General features: G+C 40.1%; 2 protein-coding genes across 2 annotated transcripts; both read left to right on the top strand.

Annotated features, from left to right (window-relative positions):
* KRT26 (keratin 26) lies at positions 1-5,102 on the top strand. The gene is made up of 8 exons (XM_036268149.1): positions 1-441; positions 835-917; positions 1,594-1,750; positions 1,875-2,036; positions 2,127-2,252; positions 2,570-2,787; positions 4,032-4,099; positions 4,951-5,102. Exons 1-8 carry the CDS (start codon positions 1-3, stop codon positions 5,100-5,102), a joined length of 1,407 nt encoding a protein of 468 aa, XP_036124042.1.
* Positions 5,103-8,864: 3,762 nt separating this feature from the next.
* Positions 8,865-15,953, top strand: KRT25 (keratin 25). Its single transcript, XM_036268148.1, has 8 exons — positions 8,865-9,339; positions 9,637-9,719; positions 10,715-10,871; positions 13,390-13,551; positions 13,636-13,761; positions 14,114-14,331; positions 14,683-14,750; positions 15,582-15,953. The coding sequence occupies exons 1-8, from the start codon at positions 8,911-8,913 to the stop codon at positions 15,689-15,691; spliced, it is 1,353 nt and encodes a 450-aa protein (XP_036124041.1). The 5' UTR covers positions 8,865-8,910; the 3' UTR covers positions 15,692-15,953.
* Positions 15,954-17,690: the final 1,737 nt, after the last annotated feature.

The raw sequence follows: 17,690 nt of genomic DNA, 5'->3' as shown, positions 1-17,690 counted from the left end.
ATGTCCTTTCGACTTTCTAGTGGATCTAGGCGCATCTGCTCTCGAGCTGGCTCTGGCCGGCTGTCTGGTGGAGGAACCGGCTTGGGGGCTGGGAATGTGTGCAGTGGGTCGGGAGCAGGAAGCAGCTTTTCTTGTTCTTTTGGGGGCGTTTCTCCTGGGGGAGGTTTCTATAGCGGTGGTGGAGGGTTGGGAAGCGGGATCTGTGCTGGTTTTCTTGGCAATGAGCATGGCCTCCTCTCTGGGAATGAAAAGGTGACCATGCAGAACCTCAACGACCGCCTGGCCTCCTACCTGGACCATGTGCGAGCTCTGGAGGAAGCAAACACAGACCTGGAGCAGAAAATCAAGGGCTGGTATGAGAAATACGGGCCTGGTTCTTGCCAGCAACTAGATCATGACTACAGTAGATATTCTTCAATCATTGAAGATCTCAAAAGGCAGGTAAGAAATATGGATTTGCATACTTTTACTATAGACTTGGGTTGTCCATAATCTAAAAAAGACATATTAGCAAATGTGCTTAGCAAATGTATATGACGTAGAATTTATATTCCTATGCTTGGGGGCTTTAAAATACATATAATTACTTGGTTGATCTTATATTCAGCTCATACTTTTTAATCAAGAATAATAAAAGTATTCATGATTATAAAACTTACATTTTGGCTCTGAAGTTCTAGACATTTATTATCAGAGGAAAATCCAGATTCCTTTAATGTAGAAAAATTGTACATTAAAGATGCTTGATGGGTTAAAAAGATAAGAGCCACACTTAAATCTGATGTCTTCCTTGACTTTTGGAACTTAACATTTTGTGTAATCTACCCTGTTTAGATCATTTCTGTGAGCACCTGTAATACCAGCATTGTTCTACGGAATGACAGTGCCAGACTGACCGCTGATGACTTCAGGCTGAAGTAGGTAAAAATGAAGTCATTCATTATAATAAAGGTAAAAATACTACATTTGGAACAAAGAACATATCTTTTGCTTTAAAGACAATGTTTTTATAAAGTCAGACTAGATCACTGAAGAAATTAAATGTGTCCTTATAAAAAAAAAAAAAAAGCCATCATAAATTTTAAACAATTTTTTTTAATCCTCCCCCAAGGATATTTTTCCATTGATTTTTTTTTTGGTTGAGTGGAGGGAGGGAGGGAAAGGGAGAATCATCAATGTGAGAGACATTGGTTGGTTGCCTCCTACACATGCCCCAACCAGGGCCAGGGATTGAACCTGCAACCGAGGTACATGCTCTTGACCAGGAATCAAACCCGCGACTCTTTGGTCCAAGGGCCAACACTGCTGAGTCAAATTGGCCAGGGCTAAAGCATACTTTTAATTCTATTGTTAATTCTATTGTTAATATTTTTTATTCTATTGTTAAGCATATTTGGATGACAGAAAAACAACTCCTCCAAAATAATACTCACAGATCAGTAGGAATTCCAAGGTGACTCATCACTTTGCCATTGCAGTCAACTCCAGCATTATGCACAGACATCGCATCTTTCAGGACATGAAATGTCTGAAGAAGGTACCCTTTGCAGCTGCCTACAATTATACTTCTCAAGCTCTTTAATCACCTTTCAGGTATGAAAATGAGCTTGCTCTGCACCAGAGCATAGAGGCCGACATCAATGGTCTGTGCAGAGTGATGGATGACTTGACCCTTTGTACAACCAACCTGGAGATACAGTGGGAAACACTCAGTGAGAAGTTGACATACCTCAAAAATAATCACAAGGAGGTAAGGACACTGCAGGGTGGCTTTGTATAGTATCAGACTTTCCCCCCTCCAGTTCACTGTTCATTTCAGAGCAGTGTGATTCTTGAAAGTCTACTTTGAACATCAACACGGATCCCCTTTCCAGGAAATGGAGGTTCTGCAGTGGGCAGCAGGGGGGAACGTGAATGTGGAGATGAATGCAGTCCCAGGAGTGGACCTAACAGTTCTGCTGAACAACATGAGGGCTGAGTATGAGGACTTGGCCAAGCAGAACCACAAAGAGGCTGAGGCTTGGTTTAACGAGAAGGTACCTCTGGGGTAAATCACATGCCAAGGGCTTGCTTGTTCAGTGGACCGCCAGGCTTGGTCATTAACCCTTCTGACAATTATGCTTCAGAGTGCTATGCTGCAACAGCAGATTTCTGACGATGCGGGAGCAGCCACAGTGGCCAGAAATGAGCTGATGGAACTGAAACGCGGTCTACAAACCTTGGAAATAGAACTCCAGTCCCTCATGGCTACGGTTTGTAGGAATCACCACTGATTTGAATATCTGTGTGGGTGTGTAAAAGTAAACACATACACTATATAACAAAATTAAGTGTATATAACTGAAAATATAAAATATATTAAATAGCAAGAATTTTGTTCATAAACATTACTTCTGACATGTCAACCCTAAAATTTTCTTTAAAAAGAAACTTTTTTTCAATGACAAGAAAAACAATTGAAAAGATTTAGACCCCCGTACAAGTATTTCTTTCTACCTTGAGAATGTTTAAAATAAGAATGTGTTATTTATGGGTTCCACGGGCAAGCCTTGCTTTGTTCTCCTTTCAGAAACATTCCTACAGCTGCTCCTTGGCAGAGACCGAAGGCTATTACTGCCGTCAACTCCAGCAAATCCAGGACCAGATCGGGGCGATGGAGGAACAGCTCCAGCAGATCCGAAAGGAAACAGAAGGCCAGAAGCTGGAGTATGAACAGCTTCTAGATATCAAAATATTATTAGAAAAAGAAATTGAAACTTATTTCACATTAATAGACGGAGAAGGAAGGTAAATAGTAACTTGTGAAAAAATTAATCTCCCATCAACTAGGTTTTCTCAGCATCCGTGTATTCTAATACTGTATCTTAGAATGTCCTGCTCTAAAGATTGTACCCGTACATGGCCTCAGAAAGGTATTACTGCATCCAAGTAAAATGAAAACAGGCAGAAAAATCAAATGTCTAAGTATGTAAAATATTTTTATCCATAATTATAGATGGAACATTTCAAGATGGAACGTTGAATATCTACTTCAATCCAGGGGGAAAGGTTTTTTTCTGGGATTTAGTGGTGAAGCACATTTCTCATAATAACACACTCTATTTTATTATTACCTGAACCTGTATTGAGTGGCTTATTACGTGCTCACTTGGAAGGTGAGCAATGGAGATACAGGAAGATTTATTTGGAGAAGGCACCAGTAGTTTGATAGCCAAGAGCAACAGTCCTAAAATTGCAGATCTGAATGCGAATGACATCACTGGGTGAACCTGAGCACACTGCTTCAGCTCTTTAAACCCCAGTTTCTTTACTGGTAAAACTATAATGACCCCAAAATCATACGCTGAAATACTTTTAATAATAGTGCCTCACTGGGTAGGTAAAGTGCTCGTAAGAGGCTTGCACACAAAAGGAACTCGGTAATCATCAGCCTTACTCAACGCTTGCCCATGGTCACACCATGACTTAGTAGCATCTCTGCATCTTCCAAGGCTAATGTCAGCCCTCGACAGCATATACTCATGAGAACCCAACAGTGATTGCTCCCTCCTTCAAATGAAGTGCTCATTACACCACCCATTTTTTCACTTCTCTCGCAGCACCTTTAATGCCATGCTATAAGTAACTTTTTACTTGCATATGCTTCATTTTATTTTCAGCAGTGTTAACTGCTTGTATCTTCACTCTATACTTTCTACAGCATATAGTCTAGTACCTTCCGCACAGTAGGCATACCAAACACATTCATTGGCCAGGTATTTGACTGAAAATTCAGAATGAGAACATGGAGTTCCCATGTTGCTTGATGAAAGAGATCATATGTGGTCATAAGGGAATTCCTGATCATAAACATCCATCTAATCTCTTCTTTTACTATATTTTACTATATTGAAAAACTTACCAATGTCTGTTTAACGCAAGAATTTGAATCTTATTGAAACCAGAATTCTAAAACTTTGATTCTCAAGTCATGGTTATTTATGCGCACCCTCTGGGGGGGAAAATGCAATAATTTACTCTTCTCTTTACAGGAAAAGTAAGTCCACATGTTGCAAAGCAAAAGGGTGTGAGCCTGCAAATTCCAAAAATCAAGTCAAAGGTATAGAAGGGTTTTTACTTGTTGTAACTCTTTTAAACTGCAGCAATTGTATTAAATAAGTCACTTATTTATAAGCTAAATAAGTGTTTCTAAGTTTAGTTCTAGTGAGTGAAGGGATAAGGGTAACTTATTACGACAGCTCTTAATATTTGTATTTCACATTCCTATAGAACAGATGTGATTATGAAATCACTGAAATGGGAAACCAATCCCCATTTTTTACTTAGAAACTATTATTTTCACAGTTTTAGTGCTTTGATAGTAGAGCTACTTCATATTAAACCACAAAACTAGCCCTGGCCAGTTTGGCTCAGCAGTTGGAGCGTTGGCCTGCAGACCAGAGAGTCTCGGGTTCAGTTCCCGCTAGGGGCACATACCAAATAAAATAAACATTTAAAGAATAATAAAAATAAAAATAAACCACAAAACTAGGGCAAGTTGGTGTTTAAAAAAAGACATTCGTTGCTCCAGGCCTGTACTTACCTGACACGAGTTTTTTTGTTTGTTTTTTTTTTGGTGATACGTGCCCTAGCGGAAACCGAACCCGGGTCTCTCTTGTCCACAGGCTGACGCTCAACCGCTGAGCCAAACTGGCCAGGGATTGACACGTGTTTTAATCCATGTTTCATTTATGCTTTCAAACGCCCATGGCTCTAAAAACAGCTGTAAATGCAAAAAAGAAAAATAGTCCAGGCCTTGCTAAGTGGAGACTTCAAACACAGTATTAATATCTCTATTTACTACAAATTTGCAGACACCATTTTATAAAGCTTACCCGTTGTAATGAAATGCATGTCAACCTGTTAAGAATGAAAAGAATGAACACTAAACTTTCATTTATTTTATTTTAGAGTCAAAAGAAGAAACTTTTTTTAAAGCATTGGTCGAGGAGCTAGATCAACTCAGCAACGTCCTTTCACTGAAGGTCCACTCAGTTGAAGAAAAATCCTCTAAAATAAGCAATATTACAATGGAGCAGCGAGTACCTTCTAAAGCGCCATAATGAGGGGGAAAGGGTTGTTGTTTTTAAAAGCCTGCCTTTGCAAAATTCCACTGTCTAAATAACCCAAGGAAATCATTCGCTTCTATTCTTAAAAATAGCCCTGGCCAGTTTGGCTCAGCGGTTAGAGGGTCGGCCCACAGACCAGACTCCCGGGTTCGGTTCCTGCTAAGGGCACGTACCTCTGTTGCGGTTTGTCCCCGGCCCTGGTTGGGGTCGTGTGGGTGCCAGCCAATAAATGTGTCTCTCTCATGTTGATGTTTCTCTCTTTCTCTCTTCCTCCCTGTCTCCCTCCCACTCTATCTGAAGATAAATGCAAAAATGTCCTCGGGTGAGGATAAAAAATAATAATAATAATAATAAAATAAAACATAAAAAGGCTAGAATTTGTTTTTCTTTCTCTTCCTTTTCTCACATTATTTGCATAATACTTCTCAGGGGTGCATACTATATAATTCCATCTATATGCCATTCTGGAATAGACAAAATTAGAGACATGGTAAACTGATCAGCATTTTCCTGGAGCTGGGGCTGCGGGAGAGGTTGACCTCAAAGGGATATGAGAGGGTTGGGGGCAGGGGTAACGTATTGTTCCATATCTTGATTGGGGGGGCAGGGATTACTTGACTATGCATTTATCAAAACTCATAGAACTATATGCTTAAGATGAATTTTACTATATGTACATTAAACCTCAATAAATCCAATGAAAAGGAACAGACAAAATTTGAAGGAATTTATCCTAAAGAAAAATGAGAACAGGTTCAGCATTATTAATAATAGAAAGTTGGAAACAATCTGAAAGTCCCTTAATAAGATAGTGCTTAAACAAATTACTTAATATTAGGTTTGGCCCTGAGTAACAGCAGCAAAATAACAAGACTTTACACAATAGAAGTTTATTTCTTTCACACACACACAGATCCATAGGTAAGCTATTCAGGGCTAGGAAGGTAGCCTTGCACCACAGAATCCTCAGGGACCCAGGTTTCTTTCCACTTCCACCCTGCCATACCAGGTTGTGGCCCTGGCTCATGGTCCAAGATGAAGCTCCAACCATCCTACCTAGCCATCACATCCATTTCAGCAGGGTGGAGGAAAGGGAGATGATGGGACAACACTTGCGTCAGCTTTGTCTTAGATGAACTATCTAGAACACACCACATATCTGCTTATACATTGGCTAGCTTAATCACACGACCACAGTTAACTGCAAAGAATGTGGAGCAGCCCGGCCGGTGTGGTTCAGTGGTTGAGCATCAACCCATGCACCAGGAGGTTGTCGGTTCAATTCCTGGTCAGGGCACATGCCCAGGTTGTGGGCCTGATCCCCAGTGGGGGCATGCAGGAGGCGGCCAATTGATGTTCTCTCTCATTGATGTTTCTATCACTCTCTCCCTCTCCCTGCCTCTCTCTCTGAGATCAATAAAGAGAAAAAAAGAGAAAAAAAAAAAAAGAATGTGCAGCAAGTAGTCTTTTCTTTGGGCAGCTATTGCCCAGTTAAGAATTGGGGACCAGCCAACAGTTTCCATCACATTAGGCACCTACCTATTCATGTTCTGAGGCATGTAAGGTGAACAAAGCAAGTTATCGCACAACATATATAACACAGATGACTCACCTACGGCATATGTGTGTGTACATGCTACATATGTATGCAAAGGTGTGAAAACCATCTGGAAGGGTGCAAGCGTCTGAAAGGATAAACTGTATTACTCGAGAGAGTAAGGAGGATAGAAGAGAGAGGAAGGTGAGAGAGGATTTTAACATTTTACTCTATACTCTTAGATACTGCTTGATTTGTTTACATCAAGAATGTTTTCAGAGAAAAACCAAAGGACTTCTATGTATATAGGCATAACCAATGGACACTGACGACAAAGCAGTGAGGTGACAGGTGGGGGTGGGGGAGGGGAGAGTGGGGGACAGGAGTGGGGAGGGGGATGTCAACGTGGGGGAAAAGGGGAGGGACTTCTGTAATACTTTCAACAATAAAGATATATCAAAAATATAAAAAAGAAGGGGATTAAACATCAATAATACCACCCCCAAAAAAACTGTTCTCATGCAGAGAGTAAAACAGTGGTGCCATGTTCATATTAGCATTATTCACAATAATGCTGCCAAAAGGTGGATGCAACCCAAGTGCCCACCTACAGTTGAATGGATAAACAAAATACGGTATATACATGAAATAGAACAATATTCAGCCTTAAAGAAAAAAGAAGAAGAAGAGGTTCTGCCCAGCCGGTGTGGCTCAGTGGACTGAGCATCGTCCCATGGACTGAGAGATCCCGGTTTGATTCCCAGTCAGGGCACATGCCTGGGTTATAGGCTCAATCCCCGGTGGGGAGCATGCAGGAGGCAATCGATCAATGTTTCTCTCTCACATCAATGTTTCCAACCTTCTCTCCCTTTCTCTCTCTCTAAATAAAAATCAATGAAAACAAAAAAAAGAAAGAAAGAAATTCTGACACATGACACAATTTTGAAAACATGCTAAAGGAAATAAGCCAGTTACAAAAGGAGCCCTGGCCAGTTTGGCTCAGCGGTTAGAGCGTCGGCCTGCGGTCCGGAGAGACCCGGGTTCGGTTCCCGCTAAGGGCACGTACCTCGGTTGCAGTTTGTCCCCGACCCTGGTTGGTCGTGCCGGTGGCAGCCACTCGATGTGTCCCTTCACGTCAATGTTTCTCTCTCTCTCTCCCTTCCTCTCTCTCCCTCCCACTCTATCTGTACAAAAAATGGAAAAATGTCCTCGGGTGAGGATAAAAAAAAGGAGAAAGAATGCATTATTCTACTTATCTCAAATGTCCAGACAGTGATTGACACATAGATGTTTTATAAATATTTGTTGAATAAATGAATGAATTAATTAATCCATATGTTCACAACAGTGTCACTTTAATGTTCATGAAAATTTTGTCCAAAAGCCAATTTCCAGATTTCAAAAATTTCCATAATATTTAGGGTTTTCAATAAATATATGGAGGTCCACACCCAGTAAATAGTTAATTTACTGATGACTTTCACCGACGCTAAACCACAATGAAGTAAAAACAGATGAAATATTTGCTTCCGGGTTTGCTTCACATTTTGCTGGGTCAGGAAATAAGTTAATGTCCTTCCAAACTCCCACAACTCATAACAGCAATTAAGGGTGTGCTCCTAATTACTAAAATGGATAAGAGAAGGCAACTATCCCTAGACATAAGTGAGTGTCAACAAAATACGATGCGTGTCAGCCAAAATGGAAGTTAATTCCCATCACAAACAGTGGGAAGAGGGGGTGGGGGTGGGGCTGGTCATTGAAGGACCAGGTTGGGGAAATCATAATTCCAGTTTTGTTCTCTACTTAAGTGGAAAGAATTGTAACAATAAAATACGAAAAGTCTCAAAAACATCAAAATCTGCCTTGGCATAAATAGCCCAAAACCATGATGTCAGATTTTTATGATGCGGCGGACTGATGAGTTTTATCTCCCAAGGAGGGAAGTGAAGAATGACTCACCCACGATTTTAAAATATAATAAGGAACCTGAAATTGCTCCACCCAGACCCATTTCTCAGATAACCACCAACCTGAGGGCAACTGCCCTCCTACAGAAATGAGCCCAGCAAAGTCAGTTACCAATTAGGAAAAATCATCCAATTATGCTAACTTGCTGAGGCTGGCAAACTACGCTGTACTCTGTGTAGGCAGAATATCATCCAGAACACCTTGAGAATTGTCTATAAAAAGGCAAAGAAAACAGCGAAGAGAGAAGGCATTCCATTCTGGCGCTCAGCTCTGCCACCCCCTTGCCAGGATACCATGTCTCTCCGACTTTCCAGCGGCTCCCGGAGGGCCTATCCCCATTCCACCACAGGATCGCTTAGGCTGGCGGGCAGGGGAGCCAGCTTCGGGGCTGAAAATGCTTGCAGCATGCCTGGAATTGGAAGTGGCTTCTCGTGTGCCTTCGGGAGCAGCGCACTGGGAGGAAATACGGGCGGAAGCAACTCCTGTGCTGGCTTCACCGTGAATGAGGGGGGCCTCCTCTCCGGCAATGAGAAGGTGACCATGCAGAACCTCAACGACCGCCTGGCATCCTACCTGGACAACGTGCGTGCTCTGGAGGAGGCCAATGCAGACCTGGAGCAGAAGATCAAGGGCTGGTACGAGAAATTTGGGCCTGGTTCTTGCCGTGGTCTTGATCACGACTATAGTCGATATTTCCCTATAATTGATGATCTCAAAAGTCAGGTAAGAAATTACACTTTGCAATCATTTTTATGGACTTTCACTTCTAAATGCTCTTTTCCTTTCCTCGCTGAAGACTAACACCATGTATCATCTCTACTTGTAATTTCTTAAAAGAATTTTCAATTTAGCATTGGAAATAAGCACTAAGTAGACTCAGTTCATTAACCTCGTGATTTAAAATGTCACTATCTAGTAACTATATTCATTTTCTAATCTAAAAAAAATACTTTTAGGTTGTTGTTTTTTTTGATTGATTGTGATAAATTGCCTTTAAAAAACCAAACTCCCCATTTCTAGATCATTGCTTCCACCACCAGCAATGCTAATGCTGTTCTACAGATCGATAATGCCAGGCTGACAGCTGATGACTTCAGACTCAAGTAAGTAGACTCTCAGAGTGAAGGAAAGCATTACACTGAATTTCTTTTTTTAATCCTCACCCGAGGATACTTTTCCATTGATATTTTTAGATAGAGTGGGAGGGAGGGAGATTGAGAGAGAGAAACATCGATGTGAAAGAAACACATCGATAGCTTGCCTCCCATAGGACCCTTACCAAGGCCAGGGATCAAACCCGAAACCGAGGTACATGCCCATGACCGGGAATCTAACCCCCAACTCTTTGGTCCAAGGGCTGACGCTCTGCCAAGGGTGGGGAATACCAGGCTTATGGGCCTTATACGGCCCCCTAAATCACTACCAGCTAACATCACGTGCCTCACAGAATCAGCCTGACCAAATATAGCAGGCTAATTTTTAAGTTGATAATTTTGTATGGCCTGAGAATGATGTTATAAATATCCAAATGGCCCTTGGCAGAAAAAAGGTTCCCCACCCCTGCCAGCTGAACCCAAACTGTGTTTGGCTCAGCAGTTAGAGTATCAGTCCGCAGACCAATGAGTCTTGGGTTCAATTGCGGTGAAGGGCACATACTTCAGTTGCGTTTAGTCTCCAGCTCTGGTCAGGTTGTATGGGAGGCAAACAGTCAATGTGGCTCTATCACATCAATGTTTCTCTCTGTCTCTCACTCTCTTCCTCCCTCCCACTCTGTCTGATGATAAATGGGAAAATATTCTCAGGTGAGGAATTAAAAACAAATAAATAAAGTAAACGGACTGTTATTACTTTTTTATCTGTTGCCATAAAATACAAAGTATGAACTGCTATAAAAGCAATGTTTAATACCCTAGCTCTTTTTCTGTCAAAGAAATACATCAAAATAAAGAAAAGAATAATGACCATACAATAAACTTTGAAAATGTCTCTTACGGCCAAATCTGCCACCTCAGATTTCCAGACCTCTAGTATCTGATCAGTGATTGGTGACCGTTTCTCCAACCATGTGACAATTTGAAAACCATTGACATTCTTGAAGGTATGAAAATGAGCTGGCTCTTCACCAGAGCGTGGAGAGTGACGTCAACGGGCTGCGCAGAGTTCTGGATGAAATAACCCTGTGCAGAACGGACCTGGAGATTCAGTATGAAACCCTGAGTGAGGAAATGACTTACCTCAAAAAGAACCATAAAGAGGTAAGAGCCGAATGTCTACATTTTGCCACCCCTCTGCGGACACTGTCTACCTGACAGGAGATAATGTACTTGACTTCTTAAACAAGAAACTGGTCCTAACAAACCACTCTCAGACAGACACGAGGCGGGAGTTGTCTTTAGAAGTGGCAAAGTATTTGTACAGATTCACCCTTGCTCTCTGTCTGTTTCCCATGGGAAAAAAAAGAACCATGTTTTCCAAACCAATCAGGGTTCCAAGAGCAGTGTTTGGCTAGATAATTATAGTTAAGTTAAAATGGCATACTTAAAAGATTCTATCTAATTAGATAAAAGATATATACTTTAAGGACGGCCTAAGTAAACTAGATCTAAATTTCTATATAACAGTGGCAGATTTATTTTTTTAATTGTTTTTCTTTATTGATTTTAGAGAGAAAGGAAGGGAGAGGGAGAGAGAGAGAGATAGAAACATCGATGAGAGAGAACATGGACTAGCCACCTCCTGCATGCCCCCCACTGGGGGTCAGGCCCACAACCTGGGCATGTGCCCTGACCGGGAATCGAACCAGTGACCTCTTGGTGCATGGGTTGACATTCAACCACTGAGCCACATCGGCCAGGCAATAGTGGCAGATTTAAAACACTTAAACATTTACTCCACACACACATTAAGTATATATACTTAACATTAATACATATTCTCAATAGGTATGGCTATAAAAACAATGAAACTGAAATTAAACTGTTACATCACAATCTACACTTTCAAATAAATACAAAGGGGTCACCGTGGGAAGCTAAATTCCAAATTGTATCATCCATCTACTACTCCAGACTCACCTTTGGGATTGCTTTCAGAACCACTATTTTCTGAAAATATCTTAGAGAGAGAGAGAAAGAAACATTGCTGGTGATTGAACCTGCCACCTAGGTATGTGCCTTTGACCGGGAATCAAACCTGAGACCCTTTGGTTCTCAGGCCAATGCTCTAACCACTAAGCCACACTGGCCAAGGCAGGAATTCAATATTTTTAAACAGCCAAAGAACTTCTCTAGTCAAGCCAAATGCTTAAAGTAGAAGATCAAGCTAAAAATGCTGCTTGCTTAGTCATAAGGCTGTCTTGTAAATCTAAGAATTTGAAGAACAACATTTATATAAATATATGGGTCCAAGTATGGTTATAACAAATTTTTTATTAAATTGAATGCAATTGATTTTTTAATAACTCAAAGACAAACCCCCATGCATCTTTTTATCTTTTTCTTTTTCTGCTTGAACTGGGAAGTTTTCCCTAAATCCTCAGATTGAAAATCCCACCAGGAGATAGAGAAGACATGGGGACCACCAGGGAAGAACGGAGGCTAGAATCACCTGAGAGACTTGGTACAGGGAGGAAAGAAAGGCTCATTATTGTCATTAGGACCAATCTGGGGCTTGGGACGTGGGTGGGGAGGAGGACTCCTGCTGCAGAGACTACGCTCATCCACGTTGTTTCAGTTGTACACAGTCAGCCCTGGTGACTGCCATCCACAATCTTAGAACTGACTCACTGCATCCCAACAGCCCACACCTCAGATGAAATAATAGGAAATAATATGCAAAACTGATCCCAACCCCTATGATGATGATAATGATCATAATAACTAGCATTTATTTAGTATCTACATGCCAGATAGTATTGTTAGTCTTACTATTTCACATATTTTAACAACACAGAAAAGGATATTTTTTTTTTACTCTCAATTTTCAGAGAAGAACACTGAGACTTGAAGTTAAATAATGTTCCCAAGTACACCTAGCTACTAGAGGGCAGAACCAAAATTCACACAGAGATTGGTTTGACACCAAAGTCCATCAGGACACAGTAATGTTCTGTGTAAGCTTAATAGCTCAATGGACAGCTAGGATTCTTTAGAAGATGGTGTTCTTCCTTTACTAATAATAAATAAATAAATAAGTTTTAATTATAAATAAGTATAAATATATAAATGTTTATTTATTTATAGTTGTATTTCAACTGTTCAGAATTATTCAGACTCAGCCCTTCCGCCACGTTCATGATGTGTTCAGGATATAGCTGAGTGGAGAACACATTAAAGCTGGTCTCAAAATGGAATAATGACCAGTCCACCAAGGTGGAGATATTTAAGCTACAAATGAATAGAATAAGAGATGATGGGTCACTCATTCTAAATAGTTTAAGGACTTTCATTTGGAAAAGGAATTAAGTTTTTTTATATGCAGAACTAAAACTAATGGATGAATTGGAGTTTGTGAACTGGAATTGGGTTCACTATGAGAAAGACCTCTGGAGCAATTAAAACTCCAAGAATGAAACAGGCTAACTCATGAGGCAGGAAGTTCACTGTCATTGAAAGTTATGTCCACTGGATAGGAAATATTAAATGCAAAGGGAGCTCATTGCACAGCCTGGGAGATGGAACCAGGTGAAAGCTAAGAAGAAATCTTCCAAAGCTAAGCTTCTAGAGTTTCTCTGAGATCCCTGCATAGCTGAGCGGCACACTTATCTGCCTCTAGGAAATGCAAGTTCTGCAGTGCGCCGCGGGGGGCAACGTGAACGTGGAGATGAACGCGGCGCCCGGCGTGGACCTCACGGTTCTGCTCAACAACATGCGCGCTGAGTACGAAGCGCTCGCCGAGCAGAACCGCCGGGATGCGGAGGCCTGGTTCAACGAGAAGGTGAGTCTTGTCCAGAAAACAAGCCTGCCGCATTTTGGTGATGGTCACACGACTAAGATTTGCTCCCTCGCTTGTGCCTTTCAGAGCGCTTCGCTGCAACAGCAGATCTCTGAGGATGTGGGGGCCACAACCTCCGCCCGGAATGAGCTGACGGAGATGAAGCGCAATCTCCAAACACTGGAGATTGAACTTCAGTCTCTATTAGCCACGGTAGGGAAGGACAATTTCTTACCATCATTTTAAATATGTGCCAGTTGGTTGTAAAGCTCTTAACCATGTTGAGAATAGATGCATATATTACTTTATGTAATGAACTTAAAACTTAAAGAGAACATAGGATTTTATATAGAACAGCTAAAATAGCAGCAGCAATGTCTTTAGGCTTAATCTACCAAAAAGAAAGACTTGCTCATTTTAAGAGTGTCACAGAGCCTTCTGAACCATGGAGCCATGTGAAATCTAAAGCAATTATAGGCAAAGTTAACAAGAGGAGAAAGTCATATATCAAAGCAAGTTTGTATATGTGTCTATCCATCTCCGTTTCTTCATTGTTTCCTTACAGAAACAGTCCCTGGAGTGCTCCCTATCCGAGACGGAAGGCAACTACTGTGCACAGCTGGCCCAGATCCAGGCTCAGATCGGGGCCCTGGAGGAGCAGCTGCACCAGGTCAGAACCGAGACCGAGGGCCAGAAACTTGAGTACGAGCAGCTCCTGGACATCAAGGTCCACCTGGAAAAAGAAATCGAGACCTACTGCCTCCTCATTGGTGGAGATGATGGGTAGGTAAAATAATTTACAGAGAAGGAATGCACTAGAATCTGCATCAAACTTAGATCTCTAGAAAGTGAACATAAACTGATATGACCACATTTATTATCATAGACACTAAATATTAAACATGATTCTCTACAACTAAGATACAAATTAGCAACATCTTACAAAATCAAAACGCAACAAGCCCTGTATTTAAGGTATGAAAATTTAAGATTCGCCTTTCAGTGCTAAAGTAGATGTAACCCATTGAAATGTGCTCACCAAACAGCTAAAGGAAACATAATAATGAAACTAGAACTGAAGGGGTTCTCTCCAAGTCACTCTTTTGTGAGGTTTTCAACAATATGTGTTTACAGGACTTGCAAGTCTGGAGGTTACAAGTCTAAAGATTATGGGTCTGGAAACATGGGAAGTCAGGTCAAAGGTAATTAAAAGCAAATTCTATTTTTTATGCTATACTACTTCATTTTCAATGCACAACTGGATTGCTTTTATATTCCCAGAATATGTTATATATGAGAATAGATATAATAAAAATTTGTAGAGATATGTGTTGCTAGATGTCTGACTTTAGTGATATGTGTTTATTTTAAACACAGAAATATGTCACTATATTTTTAGCTAATCATGAAATCAAAATTCACCAAAAATGAGTCTAAGTATTTGTGTTTGTTACATAGTTTATCCTATATAAAAATCCTATTATTCCTTTAATTAATATAATTTCTTTTTTGTTTTCTTAAATTTATTATGGTAAAATATACAGAACATAAAATTTTGTATCTTAACCATTTTAGTGTGTACAGTTCAGTGGCATTATGTACATTCATATTCTTGTACACCATCACCACCATCCATCTCTAGAACTCTTTTCATCTTCTAAAACTGAAACTATATCCATTAAACAATAACTCTCCATTCATTCCTCCCCAGCCCCTGGCAACCACCATTCTACTCTCTTTATGAATTTCACTACTCTAGATACCTCATATAAATGGAATCTTAAAGCATTTGTCTTTTTGTGAATGAGTTCTTTTACTTAGCATAATATCCTCAAGATCCATCCGTGGTGTAGCATGTCAGAATGTCCTTCCCTTATAGAGCTGAATCGTATTCCCTTGTATGTTTATACCTTTTTTTTTTTTTAATGCATTCACCCATTGATGGACTCTTGGGTTCCTTCCACATTTTAGCTATTGTGATCTTATTCATCCTTTCTCAACTCTCTAAAATCTTTTAAATTTTTAATTTTTAGATCCAGTCAAACCCATAGTGGTTAAGAAAGTTCTTGAGGAGGTAGACCAACGCAGCAAAATACTGAGCACCAGGCTCCACTCTCTGGAAGAGAAGTCTCAAAGCAATTAATTTGAGACATAAGAGCTAGCATATGCCAAATACTTTCTGAGAAGAGAAGGCATAATATGTCTGTCCAGAAAAATGAGCAAGTCTAAAAAAAAATGTCTGTCCCTTTGTCTTTCTGTTACTGAAATATAAACTGTAGCAATCAATAGTAGGATCTCCCCATTCATCTGGAAGAAAGTCACATACAAATGTGATGACTCATTGATTACCTTACAGAAAATGTTGTCAATTCTTTGTGTTCAATAAACCTTCCTTCAGCAAGTTATCACTAATGGTATTGTCTTGCATTTACAATGTCCGTGTCTGTGGTACAAACACCTAACAGCTTTTAATTTATATAAAAACTGTCTAAAAATTAACAGATTTTTATCTAAATTTTCATGAGGCTTTCCCTACAATTCATGAGACAAATTCAGAATGAATGCACATCTTTCACTTAAATCCTCCATTTGCCATACTCTGACATAATAACAAGTCTATTCCCTTTCATAATAGCTAAAATGTATGTATTTCAGGTTCATATATAAAATAGGGATAATAATAGCATTTCTTTCAAATGGTTATTATAAAGATTAAATAAATTATTATAAAGTGCACTTATTGAATCACACTCAGTAAATGCCAACATATTTTAATGCTTGATATTTATAATAATTAATTTTCAAATATCATTCCCCTTTTGAATATATATTTAAACAGTATTCCAAACATAAGGAAGTGTAAAGCAAAAGTTCTGGTTTAGAATTCAAGTTCTATTAATGGAGTCATTCACCTGTTTTACAAAGTACACCTGATATTTATAACTCTCTTGGCTAATGGGTTCCACCCTAATAAAAGGGGAAAATTAAAAGAACTGAACACCTAAGTTTCTCAGATCAAACATTAACCCTAGAGACTTAGTCGACCCCTCAATCCTCTTTGGATGGATTATCCATATTATAATCCATCCATGAAAATTTGATTTTAAGTTCTGTCTGAAAATATTAAGCAACAAAGATGATTGGGGTTCTCTAAGGGCACTATAACTATCCTTGAATTACTTGTATTGTCTATTTCTGAAACCATCTTCACCCGAGGCCACTAGAGTCAAAATGTCTAATTATGTCGCCCATCAAGTTATGTAAAACGAAAACATTACAATCTTAGAAAAAGTTCATGAGTTCTCAGAAATGCAGCTTTCTCAATAAATGTGAGCAAAATAGACATTCCCTAGCAAACAGAACATACTCTCTGATTTTGTGCCACTTGGGCTATTCCCGTTCATTTAATAACAATAATCAAGAATTTTCTCAGTAATAAGACTATTTCATTTTATTTACTATTTAATTTTGAAAGTATTAAAAAACTGTAATGATAATTATGTCATAGAAAGAAGACAACTTTGGGGGGACTTTTTCAGAACTGTGGTCCCTACACTGTAGCCAGTGTGCCAACACTGCTCCCTAATGACACGCTCCCTTCTGCCACTGTTGCTGCCATCAGCACCTTATTCTTGTTCCACCGGAGGGCTTACTCACAGCAACTAGGAGAATTTCCCAGCGTGCACATGATGTCTTAGCAGACAGGGTCTTACTTACGAGCCAAATCTTATCAAATGTAGCTGTCCTTTCTTAGGCTTCAAGCCCTAGTCACACAGACCTGCATAGGCAACAAAACTGCGCCCTAGCTGGTTTGGCTCAGCGGTTAGAGCGTCGGCCTGCGGTCCAGAGAGACCCGGGTTCAGTTCCCGCTAAGGGCACGTACCTCAGTTGCAGTTTGTTCCTGGCCCTGGCTGGGTCGTGCGGGAGGCAGCCATTTGATGTTTCTCTCTCTCTCTTCCTCTCTCTCCCTCCCACTTTACCTGAACAAAAATGGAAAAAATGTCCTCAGGTGAGGATAAAAAAAACAACTGCCCAAATGGTGGATTTGTATTCAGTTATAGGAATAATCCAAGAGGAAGGAGGGAGACGGAGTTAAAACTGATACTAATAGTCTTAACCTTATCTCTGCAAATAGCTCTGAT

Source organism: Molossus molossus, unplaced genomic scaffold (genome assembly GCF_014108415.1).
Source record: "Molossus molossus isolate mMolMol1 unplaced genomic scaffold, mMolMol1.p scaffold_m16_p_19, whole genome shotgun sequence".
Taxonomy (NCBI): domain Eukaryota; kingdom Metazoa; phylum Chordata; class Mammalia; order Chiroptera; family Molossidae; genus Molossus; species Molossus molossus.
Note: the sequence above shows the minus strand (reverse complement) of the source record. Positions and strands in the feature narration are given on the sequence as shown.

What these genes read in the sequence shown, in the direction of transcription:
- KRT26 (XM_036268149.1), top strand. Translation starts at nt 1, where the DNA reads ATGTCCTTTCGACTTTCTAGTGGATCTAGGCGCATCTGCTCTCGAGCT. An exon ending in AGGCTTGGTTTAACGAGAAG is followed by an intron (nt 2,037 to 2,126) that starts GTACCTCTGGGG and finishes ATTATGCTTCAG; the next exon opens with AGTGCTATGCTGCAACAGCA. An exon ending in TTCCAAAAATCAAGTCAAAG is followed by an intron (nt 4,100 to 4,950) that starts GTATAGAAGGGT and finishes ATTTTATTTTAG; the next exon opens with AGTCAAAAGAAGAAACTTTT.
- KRT25 (XM_036268148.1), top strand. Translation starts at nt 8,911, where the DNA reads ATGTCTCTCCGACTTTCCAGCGGCTCCCGGAGGGCCTATCCCCATTCC. An exon ending in GCTGATGACTTCAGACTCAA is followed by an intron (nt 9,720 to 10,714) that starts GTAAGTAGACTC and finishes ACATTCTTGAAG; the next exon opens with GTATGAAAATGAGCTGGCTC. An exon ending in TCAAAAAGAACCATAAAGAG is followed by an intron (nt 10,872 to 13,389) that starts GTAAGAGCCGAA and finishes ATCTGCCTCTAG; the next exon opens with GAAATGCAAGTTCTGCAGTG.